Here is a 25,565-nt window from a genome sequence, read left to right on the forward strand (position 1 = left end):
ACCTTCTCCGTGGCCTGACTGCTCCATGTGTTCCACATGAGCCTCCTCCCACCCTTACTTTATCTCACCCCCATCAGCAGATCTGCTATTAAGCGACTTAGGACATTTTTGCTACATTAAAGGTGCTTTTCAAATGCAGGTTGTTGCTGTTGTTGCGTTCCTTTCTTCCTTGTTGCATCCGTGTCCTCCCCCTCCCCCCCCCTGGGCCGCGCAGCTGCAATAGCGGGTACGGTGTGCAACAGGTAAAGCTGAGAGTGCGTTTGCTAGTGCCTTTGGGAGGATTTAAACTAGAATGGCAGGGGAATGGGAATCTGAGTGGGGAGACTGAGGAGGAGGAAACAAGGATAGAAATTAAACACAGGAAACAAAGGCAAAAGTGGAAGGCATAGATATCAAGGGCAAGGAACAATTAGGGCCATAGTGCGAAATAATGCTGAGATAACTAAGAATGTTAAAAAGACAAGCCTAAAGGCATTGTGTCTCAATGCGCGGATGTGCGCAATAAGGTAGGCAAATTAACCGCCCAAATAGATGTAAATGGATACGATATAGTTGTGATTATGGAGACATGGCTGCAGGGTGACCAAGGATAGGAACTGAACATCCAGGGGTATTCAATATTTAGGAAGAACAGGCAAAAAAAGAAAGGAAGTGGAGTAGCGTCATTAGTAAAAGAGGAAATCAACACAATAGTGAGGAAGGATATTAGCTCAGAAAATCCTTGTATGGAATCTGTATGGGTGGAGCTAAGAAACACCAAGGGGCAGAAAACGTTGGTGGGGGTTGTATATAGACCCCCAAACAGCAGTGGTGATGTAGAGGATAGCATTAAACAGGAAATTAAAGATGCATGCAATAAGGGTGTAACTGTAATTATGGGTGACTTTAATCTACCTATAGATTGGGCAAACCAAATTAGCAATAATACTGTAGAGGAGGAATTCCTGGAGTGCGTACGTGATGGTTTTATGGACCAATATGTTAAGGAACCAACTAGAGAACAGGCCATCGTAGACTGGGTATTGTTTAATGAGAAAGTATTAGTTAACAATCTTGTTGTGTGGGGTCCCTTGGGGAAGAGCGACCATAACATGATAGAATTCTTCATTAAGATGGAGAGTGAGAGAGTTGATTCCGAGACTAGGGTCCTGAATCTAAATAAAGGAAACTGTGAAGGTATGAGGCACGAGTTGGCTATGATAGATTGGGGAACGTTACTTAAAGGGTTGACAGTGGATAGGCAATGACTAGTATTTAAAGAGCGCATGGATGAATTACAACAATTGTTCATTCCTGTCTGGTGCAAAAATAAAACAGGAAGGGTGGCTCAACTGTGGCTTACAAAAGAAATTAGGGATAGTATTAGTTCCAAGAAAGAGAAATATAAAATGGCCAGAACAAGCAGCAAACCTGAGGATTGGGAGCAGTTTAGAATTCAGCAAAGGAGGACAAAGGGATTGATTAAGAAGGGGAAAATAGAGTATGAGAGTAAGCTTGCAGAGAACATTAAAACTGACTAAAAGCTTTTATAGGTATGTGTAGAGAAAAAGTTTAGTGAAGACAAATGTGGGTCCCTTACAGTCAGAAACGTGGGAATTTATAATGGGGAACAAAGAAATGGCAGACCAATTAAATACATACTTTGGTTCTGTCTTCACAAAGGAGGACATAAATAACCTCCCAGAAATGTTGGGGGACATAGGGTGTAGTGGAAAGGAGGAACTGTATGAAATCAGTATTAGTCGGGAAATGGTGTTGGGGAAATTGATGGGATTGAAGGCCAATAAATCCCCAGGGCCTGATAATCTACATCCCAGAGTACTTAAGGAAGTGGCCCTTGAAATAGTGAATGCATTCTGGTCATTTTTCAAAATTCTACAGACTCTGAAACAGTTCCAACGAATTGGAGGGTAGCTAATGTAACCCCACTATTTAAATAAGGAGGTAGAGAGAAAACAGGGAATTATAGAACGGTTAGCCTGACATCAGTAGTGGGGAAAATGCTAGAGTCCATTATAAAAGATGTAATAGCAGAGCACTTGGAAAACAATGATAGGATCGGACAAAGTCAACATGGATTTACGAAAGGGAAATCATGCTTGACAAATCTACTGGAATTTTTTGAGGATGTAACCAGTAGAAGATGAGGGAAACCAGTGGATGTGGTGTATTTGGACTTTCAGAAGGCTTTCGATAAGATCCCACATAACAGATTAGCGTGAAAAATTAAGCACAAAGGATTGGGGGTAAGGTACTGACATGGATAGAGAACTGGTTGGCAGACAGGAAACAAAGAGTAGGAATAAACGGGTCTTTTTCCAAGTGGCAGGCAGTGACTGGTGGGGTCAGTGCTAGGACCCCAGCTATTCACAATATATACAGGCGCTGCTTCACAAACCACTGACCACCTCCAGGCGCGTATCCATTGTCTCTCGAGATAAGGAGGCCCAAAAGAATATTAATGATATAGATGAGAGAATTAAATGTAATATATCCAAGTTTGCAGACAGCACAAAGCCGGGTGGGAGTGTGAGCTGTGAGGAGGATGCAGAGAAACTCCAGTATGATTTGGATAGGTTGAGTGAGTGGGCAAATACATGACAGCTGCAGTATAATGTGGATAAATGTGAGGTTATCCACTTTGGTGGCAAAAATAGAAAGGCAGATTATTATCTGAATGGCGATAGATTGGGAAAGGGGGAGGTGCAGCGAGACCTGGGTGTCCTTGTGCACCAGTCGTTGAAAGTAAGCATGCAGGTGCAGCGGGCAGTTAAGAAGGCAAACGGTATGTTGGCCTTCATTGCAAGAGGATTTGAGTACAGGAGCAAGGATGTCTTGCTGCAATTATACCAGGCCTTGGTGAGACCACATCTGGAATATTGTGTGCAGTTTTGGTCTCCTTATCTGAGGAAGGATGTTCTTGCTATGGAGGGAGTGCAGCGAAGGTTTACCAGACTGGGATGGCAGGACTGACATATGAAGAGAGATTGGGTTGTTTCGGCTTGTATTCGCTAGAGTTTAAAAGAATGAGAGGGGATTTCATAGAAACCTATAAAATTCTGGACGGACTAGATGCAGGAAGGATGTTCCCGATGGCGGGAGAGTCCAGGACCAGGGGTAACAGTCGAAAGATAAGGGGTAAGCCATTTAGGACTGAGATGAGGAGGCATTTCTTCACCCAGAGAGTGGTGAACCTGTGGAATTCTCTACCACAGAAAGCAGTTGAGGCCAAATCATTAAATATAAATTAAGAAAGAGTTAGATATAGTTCTTAGGGCTGAAGGAATCAAGGGATACGGGGAGAAAGCGGGAACAGGGTACTGAGTTTGGACCATCAGCCATGATTGGATTGAATGGCAGAGCAGGCACGAAGGGCCGAATGGCCTACTCCTGCTCCTATTTTCGATGACCCAGCGGGTTGTGACTCAGAAGCAGAGCCTCCTGTTGTCAGAGGTTTGAAATTGTCTTGCTTTAAACCTGCACCTTCTGTTCCCAATATGTGGCAAAGCAGTTCTGTTCTCCTGCAGCCTCCATTTGCAAGTCCGGGAAGGGGAGGTGGGCTGGGGGGGAGGGGGGGGTGGTGGTGTTGCAGGGGGCGTGGTTTCTGTTCACCCAAAGTCCCCCCACTCACACCCCCCTCAACCACACCACCGACACTCACTGATAGACATTGGTCTCGGTCCCTGAATTTCTCCAGTTGAAAATCCATACCCTCCTGCTCAAATCCCTCATGGCCCTTGCCTGACAACCCTCCCTATCTCAGTAACCTCCTCCAGTCCCGACAACACTCCCCATCTCTCTAACCTTCGCCAGTCCCTACAACACTCCCTATCTCATTAACCTCCTCCAGTCCCTACAACACTCCCTATCTCTGTAACCTCCTCCAGCCCCTACAACCCTCCCTATCTCTGGAACCTCCTCCAGCCCCTCCAACCCTCCCTATCTCTGTAACCTCCTCCAGTCCCTACAACCCTCCCCATCTCTGTAACCTCCTCCAACCCTCCCTATCTCTGTAACCTCCTCCAGCCCCGACAACCCTCCCTATCTCTGTAACCTCCTCCAGTCCCTACAACCCTCCCCATCTCTGTAACCTCCTCCAGTCCCGACAACCCTCCTCATCTCTGTAACCTCCTCCAGTCCCTACAACCCTCCCTATCTCTGTAACCTCCTCCTGCCCCTACAACCCTCCCTACCTCTGCAACCTCCTCCAGCCCCTACAACCCTCCCTATCTCTGTAACCTCCTCCAGTCCCTACAATCCTCCCCATCTCTGTAACTTCCTCCAGCCCCTACAACCCTCCCTATCTCTGTAACCTCCTCCAGTCCCTACAACCCTCCCGATCTCTGTAACCTCCTCCAGCCCCTACAACTCTCCCCATCTCTGTAACCTCCTCCAGTCCCTACAACCCTCCCTATCTCTGTAACCTCCTCCAGTCCCTACAACCCTCCCTATCTCTGGAACCTCCTCCAGTCCCGACAACCATCCCTATCTCTGTAACCTCCTCCAGTCCCTACAACCCTCTATCTCTGTAACCTCCTCCAGTCCCTACAACTCTCCCCATCTCAGTAACCTCCTCCAGCCCCGACAACCCTCCCTATCTCTGTAACCTCCTCCAGCCCCTACAACCCTCCCTTTCTCTGTAACCTCCTCCAGTCCCGACAACCCTCCCTGTCACTGTAACCTCCTCCAGCCCCTACAACCCTCCCTATCTCTGTAACCTCCTCCAGCCCCTACAACCCTACCTATCTCTGTAACCTCCTCCAGCCCCTACAACCCTCCCTATCTCTGTAACCTTCTCCAGCCCCTACAACCCTCCCTATCTCTGTAACCTCCTCCAGCCCCTACAACCCTCCCTATCTCTGTAAACTCCTCCAGCCCCGACAACCCTCCCTATCTCTGTAACCTCCTCCAGCCCCGACAACACTCCCTATCTCTGTAACCTCCTCCAGTCCCGACAACCCTCCCTATTACTGTAACCTCCTCCAGCCACTACAACACTCCCTATCTCTGTAACCTCCTCCAGTCCCGACAACCCTCCCTATCTCTGGAACCTCCTCCAGCCCCGACAACCCTCCCTATCTCTGTAACCTCCTCCAGTCCCTCCAACCCTCCCTACCTCTGTAACCTCCTCCAGCCCCTACAACCTTCCCTATCTCTGTAACCTCCTCCAGTCCCTACAACCCTCCCCATCTCTGGAACCTCCTCCAGTCCCTCCAACCCTCCCTATCTCTGTAACCTCCTCCAGTCCCGACAACCCTCCCTATCTCTGTAACCTCCTCCAGTCCCTACAACCCTCCCTATCTCTGTAACCTCCTCCAGTCCCTACAACCCTCCCCATCTCTGTAATCTCCTCCAGCCCCTACAACCCTCCCTATCTCTCTAACCTCCTCCAATCCCTGCAACACTCCCCATCTCTGTAACGTCCTCCAGCCCCTACAACCCTCACTATCTCTGTAACCTCCTCCAGCCCCTACAACCATCCCTATCTCTGTAATCTCCTCCAGCCCCTACAACCCTCCCTATCTCGGTAACCTCCTCCAGTCCCTACAACCTTCCCTATCTCTGTAACCTCCTCCAGCCCCTACAACCCTCCCTATCTCCGTAACCTCCTCCAGCCCCTACAACCCTCCCTTTCTCTGTAACCTCCTCCAGTCCCTACAACCCTCCCTATCTCTGTAACCTCCTCCAGCCACGACAACCCTCCCCATCTCTGTAACCTCCTCCAGCCACGACAACCCTCCCTATCTCTGTAACCTCCTCCAGTCCCGACAACCCTCTATCTCTGGAACCTCCTCCAGTCCCTAAAACTCTCCCCATCTCAGTAACCTCCTCCAGCCCCGACAACCCTCCCTATCTCTGTAACCTCCTCCAGCCCCTACAACCCTCCCTTTCTCTGTAACCTCCTCCAGTCCCGACAACCCTCCCTGTCACTGTAACCTCCTCCAGACCCTACAACCCTCCCTATCTCTGTAACCTCCTCCAGCCCCTACAACCCTCCCTATCTCTGTAACCTCCTCCAGCCCCTCCAACCCTCCCTATCTCTGTAACCTCCTCCAGCCCCTACAACCCTCCCTATCTCTGTAACCTCCTCCAGCCCCTACAACCCTCTCTATCTCTGTAAACTCCTCCAGCCCCGACAACCCTCCCTATCTCTGTAACCTCCTCCAGCCCCTACAACCCTTCCTATCTCTGTAACCTCCTCCAGCCCCTACAACCCTCCCTATCTCTGTAACCTCCTCCAGCCCCTACAACCCTTCCTATCTCTGAAACCTCCTCCAGCCCCTACAACCCTCCCTATCACTGTAACCTCCTCCAGCCCCGACAACACTCCCTATCTCTGTTACCTCCTCCAGCCACTACAACACTCCCTATCTCTGTAACCTCCTCCAGTCCCTACAACCCTCCCCATCTCTGGAACCTCCTCCAGTCCCTGCAACCCTCCCTATCGCTGTAACCTCCTCCAGCCCCTACAACCCTCCCTATCTCTGTAATCTCCTCCAGCCCCTACAACCCTCCCTATCTCGGTAACCTCCTCCAGTCCCTACAACCTTCCCTATCTCTGTAACCTCCTCCAGCCCCTACAACCCTCCCTATCTCCGTAACCTCCTCCAGTCCCTACAACCCTCCCCATCTCTGGAACCTCCTCCAGTCCCTGCAACCCTCCCTATCGCTGTAACCTCCTCCAGCCCCTGCAACCCTCCCTATCTCTGTAATCTCCTCCAGCCCCGACAACCCTCCCTATCTCGGTAACCTCCTCCAGCCCCGACAACCCTCCCCATCTCTGTAACCTCCTCCAGCCCCTACAACCCTCCCTATCTCTGTAATCTCCTCCAGCCCCTACAACCCTCCCTATCTCGGTAACCTCCTCCAGTCCCTACAACCTTCCCTATCTCTGTAACCTCCTCCAGCCCCTACAACCCTCCCTATCTCCGTAACCTCCTCCAGCCCCTACAACCCTCCCTATCTCTGTAACCTCCTCCAGTCCCTACAACCCTCCCTATCTCTGTAACCTCCTCCAGCCCCTCGAACCCTCCCTATCTCTGTAACCTCGTCCAGCCCCTACAACCATCCCTATCTCTGTAACCACCTCCAGCCCCTACAACCATCCCTATCACTGTAACCTCCTCCAGTCCCTACAACCCTCCCAATCTCTGTAACCTCCTCCAGCCACGACAACCCTCCCCATCTCTGTAACCTCCTCCAGCCACGACAACCCTCCCTATCTCTGTAACCTCCTCCAGTCCCGACAACCCTCTATCTCTGGAACCTCCTCCAGTCCCTAAAACTCTCCCCATCTCAGTAACCTCCTCCAGCCCCGACAACCCTCCCTATCTCTGTAACCTCCTCCAGCCCCTACAACCCTCCCTTTCTCTGTAACCTCCTCCAGTCCCGACAACCCTCCCTGTCACTGTAACCTCCTCCAGCCCCTACAACCCTCCCTATCTCTGTAACCTCCTCCAGCCCCTACAACCCTCCCTATCTCTGTAACCTCCTCCAGCCCCTACAACTCTCCCTATCTCTGTAACCTCCTCCAGCCCCTACAACCCTCCCTATCTCTGTAACCTCCTCCAGCCCCTACAACCCTCTCTATCTCTGTAAACTCCTCCAGCCCCGACAACCCTCCCTATCTCTGTAACCTCCTCCAGCCCCTACAACCCTCCCTATCTCTGTAACCTCCTCCAGCCCCGACAACCCTTCCTATCTCTGTAACCTCCTCCAGCCCCTACAACCCTCCCTATCACTGTAACCTCCTCCAGCCCCGACAACACTCCCTATCTCTGTTACCTCCTCCAGCCACTACAACACTCCCTATCTCTGTAACCTCCTCCAGTCCCTACAACCCTCCCCATCTCTGGAACCTCCTCCAGTCCCTGCAACCCTCCCTATCGCTGTAACCTCCTCCAGCCCCAACAACCCTCCCTATCTCTGTAACCTCCTCCAGTCTCTACAACCCTCCCTATCTCTGTAACCTCCTCCAGCCCTGACAACCCTCCCTATCTCTGTAACCTCCTCCAGTCCCGACAACCCTCTATCTCTGGAACCTCCTCCAGTCCCTAAAACTCTCCCCATCTCAGTAACCTCCTCCAGCCCCGACAACCGTCCCTATCTCTGTAACCTCCTCCAGCCCCTACAACCCTCCCTATCTCTGTAACCTCCTCCAGCCCCTACAACCCTCCCTATCTCTGTAACCTCCTCCAGCCCCTACAACCCTCCCTATCTCTGTAACCTCCTCCAGCCCCTACAACCCTCCCTATCTCTGTAACCTCCTCCAGCCCCTACAACCCTCTCTATCTCTGTAAACTCCTCCAGCCCCGACAACCCTCCCTGTCACTGTAACCTCCTCCAGCCCCTACAACCCTCCCTATCTCTGTAACCTCCTCCAGCCCCTACAACCCTCCCTATCTCTGTAACCTCCTCCAGCCCCTACAACCCTCCCTATCTCTGTAACCTCCTCCAGCCCCTACAACCCTCCCTATCTCTGTAACCTCCTCCAGCCCCTACAACCCTCTCTATCTCTGTAAACTCCTCCAGCCCCGACAACCCTTCCTATCTCTGTAACCTCCTCCAGCCCCTACAACCCTCCCTATCACTGTAACCTCCTCCAGCCCCGACAACACTCCCTATCTCTGTTACCTCCTCCAGCCACTACAACACTCCCTATCTCTGTAACCTCCTCCAGTCCCTACAACCCTCCCCATCTCTGGAACCTCCTCCAGTCCCTGCAACCCTCCCTATCGCTGTAACCTCCTCCAGCCCCTACAACCCTCCCTATCTCTGTAATCTCCTCCAGCCCCTACAACCCTCCCTATCTCGGTAACCTCCTCCAGTCCCTACAACCTTCCCTATCTCTGTAACCTCCTCCAGCCCCAACAACCCTCCCTATCTCCGTAACCTCCTCCAGTCCCTACAACCCTCCCCATCTCTGGAACCTCCTCCAGTCCCTGCAACCCTCCCTATCGCTGTAACCTCCTCCAGCCCCTACAACCCTCCCTATCTCTGTAATCTCCTCCAGCCCCTACAACCCTCCCTATCTCGGTAACCTCCTCCAGCCCCGACAACCCTCCCTATCTCTGTAACCTCCTCCAGCCCCTACAACCCTCCCTATCTCTGTAATCTCCTCCAGCCCCTACAACCCTCCCTATCTCGGTAACCTCCTCCAGTCCCTACAACCTTCCCTATCTCTGTAACCTCCTCCAGCCCCTACAACCCTCCCTATCTCCGTAACCTCCTCCAGCCCCTACAACCCTCCCTATCTCTGTAACCTCCTCCAGTCCCTACAACCCTCCCTATCTCTGTAACCTCCTCCAGCCCCTCGAACCCTCCCTATCTCTGTAACCTCGTCCAGCCCCTACAACCATCCCTATCTCTGTAACCACCTCCAGCCCCTACAACCATCCCTATCACTGTAACCTCCTCCAGTCCCTACAACCCTCCCAATCTCTGTAACCTCCTCCAGCCACGACAACCCTCCCCATCTCTGTAACCTCCTCCAGCCACGACAACCCTCCCTATCTCTGTAACCTCCTCCAGTCCCGACAACCCTCTATCTCTGGAACCTCCTCCAGTCCCTAAAACTCTCCCCATCTCAGTAACCTCCTCCAGCCCCGACAACCCTCCCTATCTCTGTAACCTCCTCCAGCCCCTACAACCCTCCCTTTCTCTGTAACCTCCTCCAGTCCCGACAACCCTCCCTGTCACTGTAACCTCCTCCAGCCCCTACAACCCTCCCTATCTCTGTAACCTCCTCCAGCCCCTACAACCCTCCCTATCTCTGTAACCTCCTCCAGCCCCTACAACCCTCCCTATCTCTGTAACCTCCTCCAGCCCCTACAACCCTCCCTATCTCTGTAACCTCCTCCAGCCCCTACAACCCTCTCTATCTCTGTAAACTCCTCCAGCCCCGACAACCCTCCCTATCTCTGTAACCTCCTCCAGCCCCTACAACCCTTCCTATCTCTGTAACCTCCTCCAGCCCCTACAACCCTCCCTATCTCTGTAACCTCCTCCAGCCCCTACAACCCTTCCTATCTCTGTAACCTCCTCCAGCCCCTACAACCCTCCCTATCACTGTAACCTCCTCCAGCCCCGACAACACTCCCTATCTCTGTTACCTCCTCCAGCCACTACAACACTCCCTATCTCTGTAACCTCCTCCAGTCCCTACAACCCTCCCCATCTCTGGAACCTCCTCCAGTCCCTGCAACCCTCCCTATCGCTGTAACCTCCTCCAGCCCCTACAACCCTCCCTATCTCTGTAACCTCCTCCAGTCTCTACAACCCTCCCTATCTCTGTAACCTCCTCCAGCCCCGACAACCCTCCCTATCTCTGTAACCTCCTCCAGTCCCTCCAACCCTCCCTACCTCTGTAACCTCCTCCAGCCCCTACAACCTTCCCTATCTCTGTCACCTCCTCCAGCCCCGACAACCCTCCCTATCTCTGTAACTTCCTCCAGTCCCTACAACCCTCCCCATCTCTGGAACCTCCTCCAGTCCCTCCAACCCTCCCTATCTCTGTAACCTCCTCCAGTCCCGACAACCCTCCCTATCTCTGTAACCTCCTCCAGTCCCTACAACCCTCCCTATCTCTGTAACCTCCTCCAGTCCCTACAACCCTCCCCATCTCTGTAATCTCCTCCAGCCCCTACAACCCTCCCCATCTCTCTAACCTCCTCCAGTCCCTGCAACACTCCCCATCTCTGTAACGTCCTCCAGCCCCTACAACCCTCACTATCTCTGTAACCTCCTCCAGCCCCTACAACCATCCCTATCTCTGTAATCTCCTCCAGCCCCGACAACCCTCCCTATCTCGGTAACCTCCTCCAGTCCCTACAACCTTCCCTATCTCTGTAACCTCCTCCAGCCCCTACAACCCTCCCTATCTCCGTAACCTCCTCCAGCCCCTACAACCCTCCCTATCTCTGTAACCTCCTCCAGTCCCTACAACCCTCCCCATCTCTGTAACCTCCTCCAGTCCCGACAACCCTCCTCATCTCTGTAACCTCCTCCAGTCCCTACAACCCTCCCTATCTCTGTAACCTCCTCCTGCCCCTACAACCCTCCCTACCTCTGCAACCTCCTCCAGTCCCTACAACCCTCCCGATCTCTGTAACCTCCTCCAGCCCCTACAACTCTCTCCATTTCTGTAACCTCCTCCAGTCCCTACAACCCTCCCTATCTCTGTAACCTCCTCCAGTCCCTACAACCCTCCCTATCTCTGGAACCTCCTCCAGTCCCGACAACCATCCCTATCTCTGTAACCTCCTCCAGTCCCTACAACCCTCTATCTCTGGAACCTCCTCCAGTCCCTACAACTCTCCCCATCTCAGTAACCTCCTCCAGCCCCGACAACCCTCCCTATCTCTGTAACCTCCTCCAGCCCCTACAACCCTCCCTTTCTCTGTAACCTCCTCCAGTCCCGACAACCCTCCCTGTCACTGTAACCTCCTCCAGCCCCTACAACCCTCCCTATCTCTGTAACCTCCTCCAGCCCCTACAACCCTCCCTATCTCTGTCACCTCCTCCAGCCCCTACAACCCTCCCTATCTCTGTAACCTCCTCCAGCCCCTACAACCCTCCCTATCTCTGTAACCTCCTCCAGCCCCTACAACCCTCCCTATCTCTGTAAACTCCTCCAGCCCCGACAACCCTCCCTATCTCTGTAACCTCCTCCAGCCCCTACAACCCTTCCTATCTCTGTAACCTCCTCCAGCCCCTACAACCCTTCCTATCTCTGTAACCTCCTCCAGCCCCTACAACCCTCCCTATCACTGTAACCTCCTCCAGCCCCGACAACACTCCCTATCTCTGTTACCTCCTCCAGCCACTACAACACTCCCTATCTCTGTAACCTCCTCCAGTCCCTACAACCCTCCCCATCTCTGGAACCTCCTCCAGTCCCTGCAACCCTCCCTATCGCTGTAACCTCCTCCAGCCCCTACAACCCTCCCTATCTCTGTAACCTCCTCCAGTCTCTACAACCCTCCCTATCTCTGTAACCTCCTCCAGCCCCGACAACCCTCCCTCTCTCTGTAACCTCCTCCAGTCCCTCCAACCCTCCCTACCTCTGTAACCTCCTCCAGCCCCTACAACCTTCCCTATCTCTGTCACCTCCTCCAGCCCCGACAACCCTCCCTATCTCTGTAACCTCCTCCAGTCCCTACAACCCTCCCCATCTCTGGAACCTCCTCCAGTCCCTCCAACCCTCCCTATCTCTGTAACCTCCTCCAGTCTCGACAACCCTCCCTATCTCTGTAACCTCCTCCAGTCCCTACAACCCTCTCTATCTCTGTAACCTCCTCCAGTCCCTACAACCCTCCCCATCTCTGTAATCTCCTCCAGCCCCTACAACCCTCCCTATCTCTGTAACCTCCTCCAGTCCCTACAACCCTCCCTATCTCTGTAACCTCCTCCAGCCCCTCGAACCCTCCCTATCTCAGTAACCTCGTCCAGCCCCGACAACCATCCCTATCTCTGTAACCACCTCCAGCCTCTACAACCATCCCTATCACTGTAACCTCCTCCAGTCCCTACAACCCTCCCTATCTCTGTAACCTCCTCCAGTCCCTACAACCCTCCCTATCTCTGTAACCTCCTCCAGCCACGACAACCCTCCCTATCTCTGTAACCTCCTCCAGCCACGACAACCCTCCCTATCTCTGTAACCTCCTCCAGTCCCTACAACCCTCTATCTCTGTAACCTCCTCCAGTCCCTACAACTCTCCCCATCTCAGTAACCTCCTCCAGCCCCGACAACCCTCCCTATCTCTGTAACCTCCTCCAGCCCCTACAACCCTCCCTTTCTCTGTAACCTCCTCCAGTCCCGACAACCCTCCCTGTCACTGTAACCTCCTCCAGCCCCTACAACCCTCCCTATCTCTGTAACCTCCTCCAGCCCCTACAACCCTCCCTATCTCTGTAACCTCCTCCAGCCCCTACAACCCTCCCTATCTCTGTAACCTCCTCCAGCCCCTACAACCCTCCCTATCTCTGTAACCTCCTCCAGCCCCTACAACCCTCCCTATCTCTGTAAACTCCTCCAGCCCCGACAACCCTCCCTATCTCTGTAACCTCCTCCAGCCCCTACAACCCTTCCTATCTCTGTAACCTCCTCCAGCCCCTACAACCCTCCCTATCTCTGTAACCTCCTCCAGCCCCTACAACCCTTCCTATCTCTGTAACCTCCTCCAGCCCCTACAACCCTCCCTATCACTGTAACCTCCTCCAGCCCCGACAACACTCCCTATCTCTGTTACCTCCTCCAGCCACTACAACACTCCCTATCTCTGTAACCTCCTCCAGTCCCTCCAACCCTCCCCATCTCTGGAACCTCCTCCAGTCCCTGCAACCCTCCCTATCGCTGTAACCTCCTCCAGCCCCTACAACCCTCCCTATCTCTGTAACCTCCTCCAGCCCTGACAACCCTCCCTATCTCTGTAACCTCCTCCAGTCCCTCCAACCCTCCCTATCTCTGTAACCTCCTCCAGCCCCTACATCCCTCCCTATCTCTGTAACCTCCTCCAGCCCCTACAACCCTCCCTATCACGGTAACCTCCTCCAGCCCCTCCAACCCTCCCTATCTCTGTAACCTCCTCCAGCCCCTGCAACCCTCCCTATCTCTGCAACCTCCTCCAGCCCCCACAACCCTCCCTATCTCTGTAAACTCCTCCAGTCCCAACAACCCTCCCCATCTCTGTAACCTCCTCCAGCCCCGACAACCCTCCCTATCTCTGTAACCTCCTCCAGTCCCTACAACCCTCCCTATCTCTGTAACCTCCTCCAGTCCCTACAACTCCCCCATCTCTGCAACCTCCTCCAGTCCCGACAACCCTCCCTATCTCTGTAACCTCCTCCAGTCCCCACAACCCTCCCTATCTCTGTAACCTCCTCCAGTCCCTACAACCTTCTATCTCTGTAACCTCCTCCAGTCCCTACAACTCTCCCCATCTCTGTGACCTCCTCCAGCCCCAACAACCCTCCCTATCTCTGTAACCTCCTCCAGCCCCTACAACCCTCCCTTTCTCTGTAACCTCCTCCAGTCCCTACAACCCTATCTCTGTAACCTCCTCCAGTCCCTGCAACCCTCCCCATCTCTGTAACCTCCTCCAGCCCCTGCAACCCTCCCCATCTCTGTAACCTCCTCCAGTCCCTACAACCCTCCCTATCTCTGTAACCTCCTCCAGCCCCTCCAACCCTCCCCATCTCTGTAACCTCCTCCAGCCCCTGCAACCCTCCCCATCTCTGTAACCTCCTCCAGTCCCTACAACCCTCCCTATCTCTGTAACCTCCTCCAGCCCCTCCAACCCTCCCAATCTCTGTAACCTCCTCCAGCCACGACAACCCTCCCCATCTCTGTAACCTCCTCCAGCCACGACAACCCTCCCTATCTCTGTAACCTCCTCCAGTCCCGACAACCCTCTATCTCTGGAACCTCCTCCAGTCCCTAAAACTCTCCCCATCTCAGTAACCTCCTCCAGCCCCGACAACCCTCCCTATCTCTGTAACCTCCTCCAGCCCCTACAACCCTCCCTTTCTCTGTAACCTCCTCCAGTCCCGACAACCCTCCCTGTCACTGTAACCTCCTCCAGCCCCTACAACCCTCCCTATCTCTGTAACCTCCTCCAGCCCCTACAACCCTCCCTATCTCTGTAACCTCCTCCAGCCCCTACAACCCTCCCTATCTCTGTAACCTCCTCCAGCCCCTACAACCCTCCCTATCTCTGTAACCTCCTCCAGCCCCTACAACCCTCTCTATCTCTGTAAACTCCTCCAGCCCCGACAACCCTCCCTATCTCTGTAACCTCCTCCAGCCCCTACAACCCTTCCTATCTCTGTAACCTCCTCCAGCCCCTACAACCCTCCCTATCTCTGTAACCTCCTCCAGCCCCTACAACCCTTCCTATCTCTGTAACCTCCTCCAGCCCCTACAACCCTCCCTATCACTGTAACCTCCTCCAGCCCCGACAACACTCCCTATCTCTGTTACCTCCTCCAGCCACTACAACACTCCCTATCTCTGTAACCTCCTCCAGTCCCTACAACCCTCCCCATCTCTGGAACCTCCTCCAGTCCCTGCAACCCTCCCTATCGCTGTAACCTCCTCCAGCCCCTACAACCCTCCCTATCTCTGTAACCTCCTCCAGTCTCTACAACCCTCCCTATCTCTGTAACCTCCTCCAGCCCCGACAACCCTCCCTATCTCTGTAACCTCCTCCAGTCCCTCCAACCCTCCCTACCTCTGTAACCTCCTCCAGCCCCTACAACCTTCCCTATCTCTGTCACCTCCTCCAGCCCCGACAACCCTCCCTATCTCTGTAACTTCCTCCAGTCCCTACAACCCTCCCCATCTCTGGAACCTCCTCCAGTCCCTCCAACCCTCCCTATCTCTGTAACCTCCTCCAGTCCCGACAACCCTCCCTATCTCTGTAACCTCCTCCAGTCCCTACAACCCTCCCTATCTCTGTAACCTCCTCCAGTCCCTACAACCCTCCCCATCTCTGTAATCTCCTCCAGCCCCTACAACCCTCCCCATCTCTCTAACCTCCTCCAGTCCCTGCAACACTCCCCATCTCTGTAACGTCCTCCAGCCCCTACAACCCTCACTATCTCTGTAACCTCCTCCAGCCCCTACAACCATCCCTATCTCTGTAATCTCCTCCAGCCCCGACAACCCTCCCTATCTCGGTAACCTCCTCCAGTCCCTACAACCTTCCCTATCTCTGTAACCTCCTCCAGCCCCTACAACCCTCCCTATCTCCGTAACCTCCTCCAGCCCCTACAACCCTCCCTATCTCTGTAACCTCCTCCAGTCCCTACAACCCTCCCCATCTCTGTAACCTCCTCCAGTCCCGACAACCCTCCTCATCTCTGTAACCTCCTCCAGTCCCTACAACCCTCCCTATCTCTGTAACCTCCTCCTGCCCCTACAACCCTCCCTACCTCTGCAACCTCCTCCAGTCCCTACAACCCTCCCGATCTCTGTAACCTCCTCCAGCCCCTACAACTCTCTCCATTTCTGTAACCTCCTCCAGTCCCTACAACCCTCCCTATCTCTGTAACCTCCTCCAGTCCCTACAACCCTCCCTATCTCTGGAACCTCCTCCAGTCCCGACAACCATCCCTATCTCTGTAACCTCCTCCAGTCCCTACAACCCTCTATCTCTGGAACCTCCTCCAGTCCCTACAACTCTCCCCATCTCAGTAACCTCCTCCAGCCCCGACAACCCTCCCTATCTCTGTAACCTCCTCCAGCCCCTACAACCCTCCCTTTCTCTGTAACCTCCTCCAGTCCCGACAACCCTCCCTGTCACTGTAACCTCCTCCAGCCCCTACAACCCTCCCTATCTCTGTAACCTCCTCCAGCCCCTACAACCCTCCCTATCTCTGTCACCTCCTCCAGCCCCTACAACCCTCCCTATCTCTGTAACCTCCTCCAGCCCCTACAACCCTCCCTATCTCTGTAACCTCCTCCAGCCCCTACAACCCTCCCTATCTCTGTAAACTCCTCCAGCCCCGACAACCCTCCCTATCTCTGTAACCTCCTCCAGCCCCTACAACCCTTCCTATCTCTGTAACCTCCTCCAGCCCCTACAACCCTTCCTATCTCTGTAACCTCCTCCAGCCCCTACAACCCTCCCTATCACTGTAACCTCCTCCAGCCCCGACAACACTCCCTATCTCTGTTACCTCCTCCAGCCACTACAACACTCCCTATCTCTGTAACCTCCTCCAGTCCCTACAACCCTCCCCATCTCTGGAACCTCCTCCAGTCCCTGCAACCCTCCCTATCGCTGTAACCTCCTCCAGCCCCTACAACCCTCCCTATCTCTGTAACCTCCTCCAGTCTCTACAACCCTCCCTATCTCTGTAACCTCCTCCAGCCCCGACAACCCTCCCTCTCTCTGTAACCTCCTCCAGTCCCTCCAACCCTCCCTACCTCTGTAACCTCCTCCAGCCCCTACAACCTTCCCTATCTCTGTCACCTCCTCCAGCCCCGACAACCCTCCCTATCTCTGTAACCTCCTCCAGTCCCTACAACCCTCCCCATCTCTGGAACCTCCTCCAGTCCCTCCAACCCTCCCTATCTCTGTAACCTCCTCCAGTCTCGACAACCCTCCCTATCTCTGTAACCTCCTCCAGTCCCTACAACCCTCTCTATCTCTGTAACCTCCTCCAGTCCCTACAACCCTCCCCATCTCTGTAATCTCCTCCAGCCCCTACAACCCTCCCTATCTCTGTAACCTCCTCCAGTCCCTACAACCCTCCCTATCTCTGTAACCTCCTCCAGCCCCTCGAACCCTCCCTATCTCAGTAACCTCGTCCAGCCCCGACAACCATCCCTATCTCTGTAACCACCTCCAGCCTCTACAACCATCCCTATCACTGTAACCTCCTCCAGTCCCTACAACCCTCCCTATCTCTGTAACCTCCTCCAGTCCCTACAACCCTCCCTATCTCTGTAACCTCCTCCAGCCACGACAACCCTCCCTATCTCTGTAACCTCCTCCAGCCACGACAACCCTCCCTATCTCTGTAACCTCCTCCAGTCCCTACAACCCTCTATCTCTGTAACCTCCTCCAGTCCCTACAACTCTCCCCATCTCAGTAACCTCCTCCAGCCCCGACAACCCTCCCTATCTCTGTAACCTCCTCCAGCCCCTACAACCCTCCCTTTCTCTGTAACCTCCTCCAGTCCCGACAACCCTCCCTGTCACTGTAACCTCCTCCAGCCCCTACAACCCTCCCTATCTCTGTAACCTCCTCCAGCCCCTACAACCCTCCCTATCTCTGTAACCTCCTCCAGCCCCTACAACCCTCCCTATCTCTGTAACCTCCTCCAGCCCCTACAACCCTCCCTATCTCTGTAACCTCCTCCAGCCCCTACAACCCTCCCTATCTCTGTAAACTCCTCCAGCCCCGACAACCCTCCCTATCTCTGTAACCTCCTCCAGCCCCTACAACCCTTCCTATCTCTGTAACCTCCTCCAGCCCCTACAACCCTCCCTATCTCTGTAACCTCCTCCAGCCCCTACAACCCTTCCTATCTCTGTAACCTCCTCCAGCCCCTACAACCCTCCCTATCACTGTAACCTCCTCCAGCCCCGACAACACTCCCTATCTCTGTTACCTCCTCCAGCCACTACAACACTCCCTATCTCTGTAACCTCCTCCAGTCCCTCCAACCCTCCCCATCTCTGGAACCTCCTCCAGTCCCTGCAACCCTCCCTATCGCTGTAACCTCCTCCAGCCCCTACAACCCTCCCTATCTCTGTAACCTCCTCCAGCCCTGACAACCCTCCCTATCTCTGTAACCTCCTCCAGTCCCTCCAACCCTCCCTATCTCTGTAACCTCCTCCAGCCCCTACATCCCTCCCTATCTCTGTAACCTCCTCCAGCCCCTACAACCCTCCCTATCACGGTAACCTCCTCCAGCCCCTCCAACCCTCCCTATCTCTGTAACCTCCTCCAGCCCCTGCAACCCTCCCTATCTCTGCAACCTCCTCCAGCCCCCACAACCCTCCCTATCTCTGTAAACTCCTCCAGTCCCAACAACCCTCCCCATCTCTGTAACCTCCTCCAGCCCCGACAACCCTCCCTATCTCTGTAACCTCCTCCAGTCCCTACAACCCTCCCTATCTCTGTAACCTCCTCCAGTCCCTACAACTCCCCCATCTCTGCAACCTCCTCCAGTCCCGACAACCCTCCCTATCTCTGTAACCTCCTCCAGTCCCCACAACCCTCCCTATCTCTGTAACCTCCTCCAGTCCCTACAACCTTCTATCTCTGTAACCTCCTCCAGTCCCTACAACTCTCCCCATCTCTGTGACCTCCTCCAGCCCCAACAACCCTCCCTATCTCTGTAACCTCCTCCAGCCCCTACAACCCTCCCTTTCTCTGTAACCTCCTCCAGTCCCTACAACCCTATCTCTGTAACCTCCTCCAGTCCCTGCAACCCTCCCCATCTCTGTAACCTCCTCCAGCCCCTGCAACCCTCCCCATCTCTGTAACCTCCTCCAGTCCCTACAACCCTCCCTATCTCTGTAACCTCCTCCAGCCCCTCCAACCCTCCCCATCTCTGTAACCTCCTCCAGCCCCTCCAACCCTCCCCATCTCTGTAACCTTCTCCAGCCCCTACAACCCTCCCTATCTCTGTAACCTCCTCCAGTCCCTACAACCCTCCCTATCTCTGTAACCTCCTCCAGCCCCTCCAACCCTCCCCATCTCTGTAACCTCCTCCAGTCCCTACAACCCTCCCTATCTCTGTAACCTCCTCCAGCCCCTGCAACCCTCCCCATCTCTGTAACCTCCTCCAGCCCCTGCATCCCTCCCCATCTCTGTAACCTCCTCCAGTCCCTACAACCCTCCCTATCTCTGTAACCTCCTCCAGCCCCTGCATCCCTCCCCATCTCTGTAACCTCCTCCAGTCCCTACAACCCTCCCTATCTCTGTAACCTCCTCCAGCCCCTCCAACCCTCCCTATCTCTGTAACCTCCTCCAGCCCCTCCAACCCTCCCCATCTCTGTGACCTCCTCCAGCCCCTGCATCCCTCCCCATCTCTGTAACCTCCTCCAGTCCCTACAACCCTCCCTATCTCTGTAACCTCCTCCAGCCCCTCCAACCCTCCCCATCTCTGGAACCTCCTCCAGCCCCTGCATCCCTCCCCATCTCTGTAACCTCCTCCAGTCCCTACAACCCTCCCTATCTCTGTAACCTCCTCCAGCCCCTCCAACCCTCCCCATCTCTGTAACCTTCTCCAGCCCCTACAACCCTCCCCATCTCTGTAACCTCCTCCAGCCCCTCCAACCCTCCCCATCTCTGTAACCTCCTCCAGCCCCTGCATCCCTCCCCATCTCTGTAACCTCCTCCAGTCCCTACAAACCTCCCTATCTCTGTAACCTCCTCCAGCCCCTCCAACCCTCCCCATCTCTGTAACCTTCTCCAGCCCCTACAACCCTCCCCATCTCTGTAACCTTCTCCAGCCCCTACAATCCTCCCTATCTCTGTAACCTCCTCCAGCCCCTCCAACCCTCCCCATCTCTGTAACCTTCTCCAGCCCCTACAACCCTCCCCATCTCTGTAACCTCCTCCAGTCCCTACAACCCTCCCTATCTCTGTAACCTCCTCCAGCCCCTCCAACCCTCCCCATCTCTGTAACCTTCTCCAGCCCCTACAACCCTCCCCATCTCTGTAACCTTCTCCAGCCCCTACAACCCTCCCCATCTCTGTAACCTTCTCCAGCCCCTACAACCCTCCCTATCTCTGTAACCTCCTCCAGCCCCTCCAACCCTCCCCATCTCTGTAACCTTCTCCAGCCCCTACAACCCTCCCCATCTCTGTAACCTCCTCCAGCCCCTCCAACCCTCCCCATCTCTGTAACCTCCTCCAGCCCCTCCAACCCTCCCCATCTCTGTAACCTTCTCCAGCCCCTACAACCCTCCCCATCTCTGTAACCTCCTCCAGCCCCTCCAACCCTCCCCATCTCTGTAACCTCCTCCAGCCCCTCCAACCCTCCCTATCTCTGTAACCTCCTCCAGCCCCTCCAACCCTCCCCATCTCTGTAACCTCCTCCAGCCCCTCCAACCCTCCCCATCTCTGTAACCTCCTCCAGTCCCTACAACCCTCCCTATCTCTGTAACCTCCTCCAGCCCCTGCAACCCTCCCCATCTCTGTAACCTCCTCCAGCCCCTGCATCCCTCCCCATCTCTGTAACCTCCTCCAGTCCCTACAACCCTCCCTATCTCTGTAACCTCCTCCAGCCCCTGCATCCCTCCCCATCTCTGTAACCTCCTCCAGTCCCTACAACCCTCCCTATCTCTGTAACCTCCTCCAGCCCCTCCAACCCTCCCTATCTCTGTAACCTCCTCCAGCCCCTCCCCATCTCTGTGACCTCCTCCAGCCCCTGCATCCCTCCCCATCTCTGTAACCTCCTCCAGTCCCTACAACCCTCCCTATCTCTGTAACCTCCTCCAGCCCCTCCAACCCTCCCCATCTCTGTAACCTCCTCCAGCCCCTGCATCCCTCCCCATCTCTGTAACCTCCTCCAGTCCCTACAACCCTCCCTATCTCTGTAACCTCCTCCAGCCCCTCCAACCCTCCCCATCTCTGTAACCTTCTCCAGCCCCTACAACCCTCCCCATCTCTGTAACCTCCTCCAGCCCCTCCAACCCTCCCCATCTCTGTAACCTCCTCCAGCCCCTGCATCCCTCCCCATCTCTGTAACCTCCTCCAGTCCCTACAAACCTCCCTATCTCTGTAACCTCCTCCAGCCCCTCCAACCCTCCCCATCTCTGTAACCTTCTCCAGCCCCTACAACCCTCCCCATCTCTGTAACCTTCTCCAGCCCCTACAATCCTCCCTATCTCTGTAACCTCCTCCAGCCCCTCCAACCCTCCCCATCTCTGTAACCTTCTCCAGCCCCTACAACCCTCCCCATCTCTGTAACCTCCTCCAGTCCCTACAACCCTCCCTATCTCTGTAACCTCCTCCAGCCCCTCCAACCCTCCCCATCTCTGTAACCTTCTCCAGCCCCTACAACCCTCCCCATCTCTGTAACCTTCTCCAGCCCCTACAACCCTCCCCATCTCTGTAACCTTCTCCAGCCCCTACAACCCTCCCTATCTCTGTAACCTCCTCCAGCCCCTCCAACCCTCCCCATCTCTGTAACCTTCTCCAGCCCCTACAACCCTCCCCATCTCTGTAACCTCCTCCAGCCCCTCCAACCCTCCCCATCTCTGTAACCTCCTCCAGCCCCTCCAACCCTCCCCATCTCTGTAACCTTCTCTAGCCCCTACAACCCTCCCCATCTCTGTAACCTCCTCCAGCCCCTCCAACCCTCCCCATCTCTGTAACCTCCTCCAGCCCCTCCAACCCTCCCTATCTCTGTAACCTCCTCCAGCCCCTCCAACCCTCCCCATCTCTGTAACCTCCTCCAGCCCCTACAATCCTCCCTATCTCTGTAACCTCCTCCAGTCCCTGTAACCCTCCGAGATCTCTGCACTCCTCCAATTCTGCCCTCTTGAGCATCCCCCGATTTTAATCCAGTTGGTCCCATTCCCTGCTCTTTTCCCATATCCTTCCTTTTTTTTTCTGCATCAACTGTTTATGACATTCCCTTTTGAAAGCTCCTATTGAATCTGTTTGCCCTGCTCTATCCTGTCAGGCACTTTAAAGCTACTTGTCACCACTGACCATTTGCAACACCAGAAACTGCAAGTCCTCATACCTGTGCTAACAGCAGCAGCAGCAGCAGCATTTAAACAGCCTCACAGCTCCAAGGCACCAACATTCCTAACTGCCCTGCAGCACCACAGCAGCTTTGGAGCAACCACTCAGCATTTTTCTTCCCTTGGTTCAGTTTCCTCTGTTTTTAAATCTGAGTAAATTGCACCTTCTCCAGTCTCTGATGTCCTTCATTCCTGATACCATTCTAGTACATTTCCAGCGCTATTAACTACAAAGTGATAAAGTTGGATGTGATATTGAAGTGTGTTCTTTTTTTGTGACCCAGATTTCCAGAGGCGAGGCTGTGAAGGAGCCTGCGCCCATCGACGAGAGCAGCAGGAGCCAGATCTACAAGTCGGAGCCCAACCTGGAGTCAGACGACTGCCGCTCGCCCACCACCTACAAGAGCTTCCAGTTCGAGCCTGTCTCCAACGGCTCACGCTCGTCCAGCCTCAAGTCGGCCCATGGCGGAGGCTTCGAAATGAGCCACCTGCAGTCCATCCGCTCTGAGGGCACCACCACTACCTCCTACAAGAGCCTAGCCAACCAGACCCGCAATGGGAGCCTGTCCTACGACAGCATGGCCACCCCTTTGGGCAGCCCCGAGGCTGAGTCTCCTTGCCCGGTACTGGGTCCCGAGCCACTGGGCTACCACTCTCCCTTCATGTCGGCCAAGATTGCCCAGCAGAGGGAGGCGGACCTCCACCGCTACCCGCCCCCAGTGGGCTACGGACCCCCTCCCCGCAGCCCCCGGGAGCCCCCCACCATCTCCTGTTCCGACAGCCGGTCACGGCAGGAGCGGGAGAAGCTGCTGCGGCCGGAGGAAGCGCCCACTGGCACTGCCTACCACCACCACCACCACCACCACGCCAGGGTCGGCACCACCTCGGATGATGCCAGGCACACGCCAGGTCTCAGGAGTCCGACCCAGCGAACTGCACCTCCTCCGGCCCCCCCTTCCTCCTCCTCCTCGCAGTCGGGGGCGGCCGCTCCCCAGCCCCCACGCTTCTCCAGGGTCTCGGAGGGCGGAACACATGCTCCCAGGGTCCGCTCCCTGTGCTCCCCTGAGGCCCCAGCCCCTCCTGGTTCCACCCTAGGCAAGTCAACGTCCTATGTGGTTGCAAGGCCTCCGTATGGCGCCGCGCTGGAGACCAGCGAAGTGCTGGCAACGACGCACCCACTGTTGGCTCCCAAGTAAGTGCCATCTCATTTGAACGCAGTCGCGCACTGTCTGCAGCACCTTGGGATATGTCAAAATACTTCACAGCCAATCAATCTGAGGATTTTTGTTTTTGTTTGAAGTATTTATTGAAATATAATACTGGCCTTGCCAGCAACACTCATCCCATGAAAAAAGAATTTAAAATAATGTTGGGAAATGCCCAATTTGCTCACAGTAAGCTCCGACCAGCAGTGCCAGCCGTGGCTCAGCAGGTCCCTCGCCTCAAGAAACAGGAGCAGGAAGAAGCCATTCGGCTCGTCGAGCCTGCTCCTGCAGTCACTAAGATCATGGCCGATCATCTACCTAAACTTCACATTCCTGCCCTATCCCCATGTCCCTCAATTCCCTCAGCGTCTCCAGCCAGGAGGGGAAAACATCCCTAACTCTTGCAAGAATATTGGACATGACGCTGCTGCACTAGTGATCCAGAGGCCTGAGTTCATATCCCATCAGAACAGTTTGTGAATTAAAATCCAGTTAATTAAATAAATCTAGAATAAAAAAGCTAGGACCAGTAATACCGACCGTCCTTTGGATGAGATGCTAAATGGTGACGTAGAATTGTATAAGATCCCACGGCCACTGTTGGAAAAAGAATAGGATGTTGTGGGGTTGATATTTATCCCTCCAGCAACTCCACTGAAATGCTGTTGGTCTGGTAATTTATCACATTGCTGTTTGTGGGGTCTTGCTGGGTGTAAATTGGCTGCTGCATTTCCCTACATTACAGTGGTAACTGTGCTTGGCAAAACTAATTCATTTACTGTGAAGTTCTTTGGGGAAGTCCTGAGGTGGTGAAAGTACGATAGAAATGCAAGTTTCTCTCTCTCTTCCTGCTCACTGTTCACTGACCCCTTGTAAGCGCTTGATGCTGACACTATGGCTCTACACTGTACCTGTCCTGGGAGCACTCGATGCTGACACTGGGTATAAAGTGGGGGGAACACACTGTCAGGGTAATGTAGAGGGAGCTCTACACTGTATCTAACCCGTACTGTACCTGTCCTGGGAGCACTCGATACTGACACTGGGTATAAAGTGGGGGGGACACACTGTCAGGGTAATGTAGAGGGAGCTCTACACTGTATCTAACCCGTACTGTACCTGTCCTGGGAGCACTCGATACTGACACTGGGTATAAAGTGGGGGGGACACACTGTCAGGGTAATGTAGAGGGAGCTCTACACTGTATCTAACCTGTACTGTACCTGTCCTGGGAGCACTCGATGCTGACACTGGGTATAAAGTGGGGGGGGGGGGACACACTGTCAGGGTAATGTAGAGGGAACTCTACACTGTATCTAACCCGTACTGTACCTGTCCTGGGAGCACTCGATGCTGACACTGGGTATAAACTGGGGGGGACACACTGTCAGGGTAATGTAGAGGGAGCTCTACACTGTATCTAACCCGTGCTGTAACTGTCCTGGGAGCACTCGATGCTGACACTGGGTATAAAGTGGGGGGGACACACTGTCAGGGTAATGTAGAGGGAGCTCTACACTGTACCTAACCCGTGCTGTACCTGTCCTGGGAGCACTCGATGCTGACACTGGGTATAAAGTGGGGGAGGACACACTGTCAGGGTAATGTAGAGGGAGCTCTACACTGTATCTAACCCGTACTGTACCTGTCCTGGGAGCACTCGATGCTGACACTGGGTATAAAGTGGGGAGGACACACTGTCAGGGTAATGTAGAGGGAGCTCTACACTGTATCTCACCCATACTGTACCTGTCCTGGGAGCACTCGATGCTGACACTGGGTATAAAGTGGGGGACACACTGTCAGGGTAATGTAGAGGGAGCTCTACACTGTATCTAACCCGTACTGTACCTGTCCTGGGAGCACTCGATGCTGACACTGGGTATAAAGTGGGGAGGACACACTGTCAGGGTAATGTAGAGGGAGCTCTACACTGTATCTAACCCCTACTGTACCTGTCCTGGGAGTACTCGGTACTGACACTGGGTATAAAGTGGGGGGGACACACTGTCAGGGTAATGTAGAGGGAGCTCTACACTGTATCTAACCCGTACTGTACCTGTCCTGGGAGCACTCGATGCTGACACTGGGTATAAAGTGGGGGGGACACACTGTCAGGGTAATGTAGAGGGAGCTCTAC

The 25,565-nt window shown here is 54.5% G+C and overlaps 1 protein-coding gene across 1 annotated transcript in view; it reads left to right on the plus strand.

Moving 5' to 3' along the window:
• The window catches only part of LOC137385192 (palmitoyltransferase ZDHHC5-like), a 102,376-nt gene that overhangs the window by 75,315 nt on the left and 1,496 nt on the right, over positions 1-25,565 (plus strand). The window contains exon 12 of the mRNA XM_068060179.1: positions 22,505-23,412. Within this exon, the coding sequence (XP_067916280.1) occupies positions 22,505-23,412 (908 nt within the window). The remainder of the gene's footprint in view (positions 1-22,504; positions 23,413-25,565) is intronic.

This window comes from Heterodontus francisci, chromosome 28, assembly GCF_036365525.1.
Source record: "Heterodontus francisci isolate sHetFra1 chromosome 28, sHetFra1.hap1, whole genome shotgun sequence".
In the NCBI taxonomy this organism is placed as follows: Eukaryota; Metazoa; Chordata; class Chondrichthyes; order Heterodontiformes; family Heterodontidae; genus Heterodontus; species Heterodontus francisci.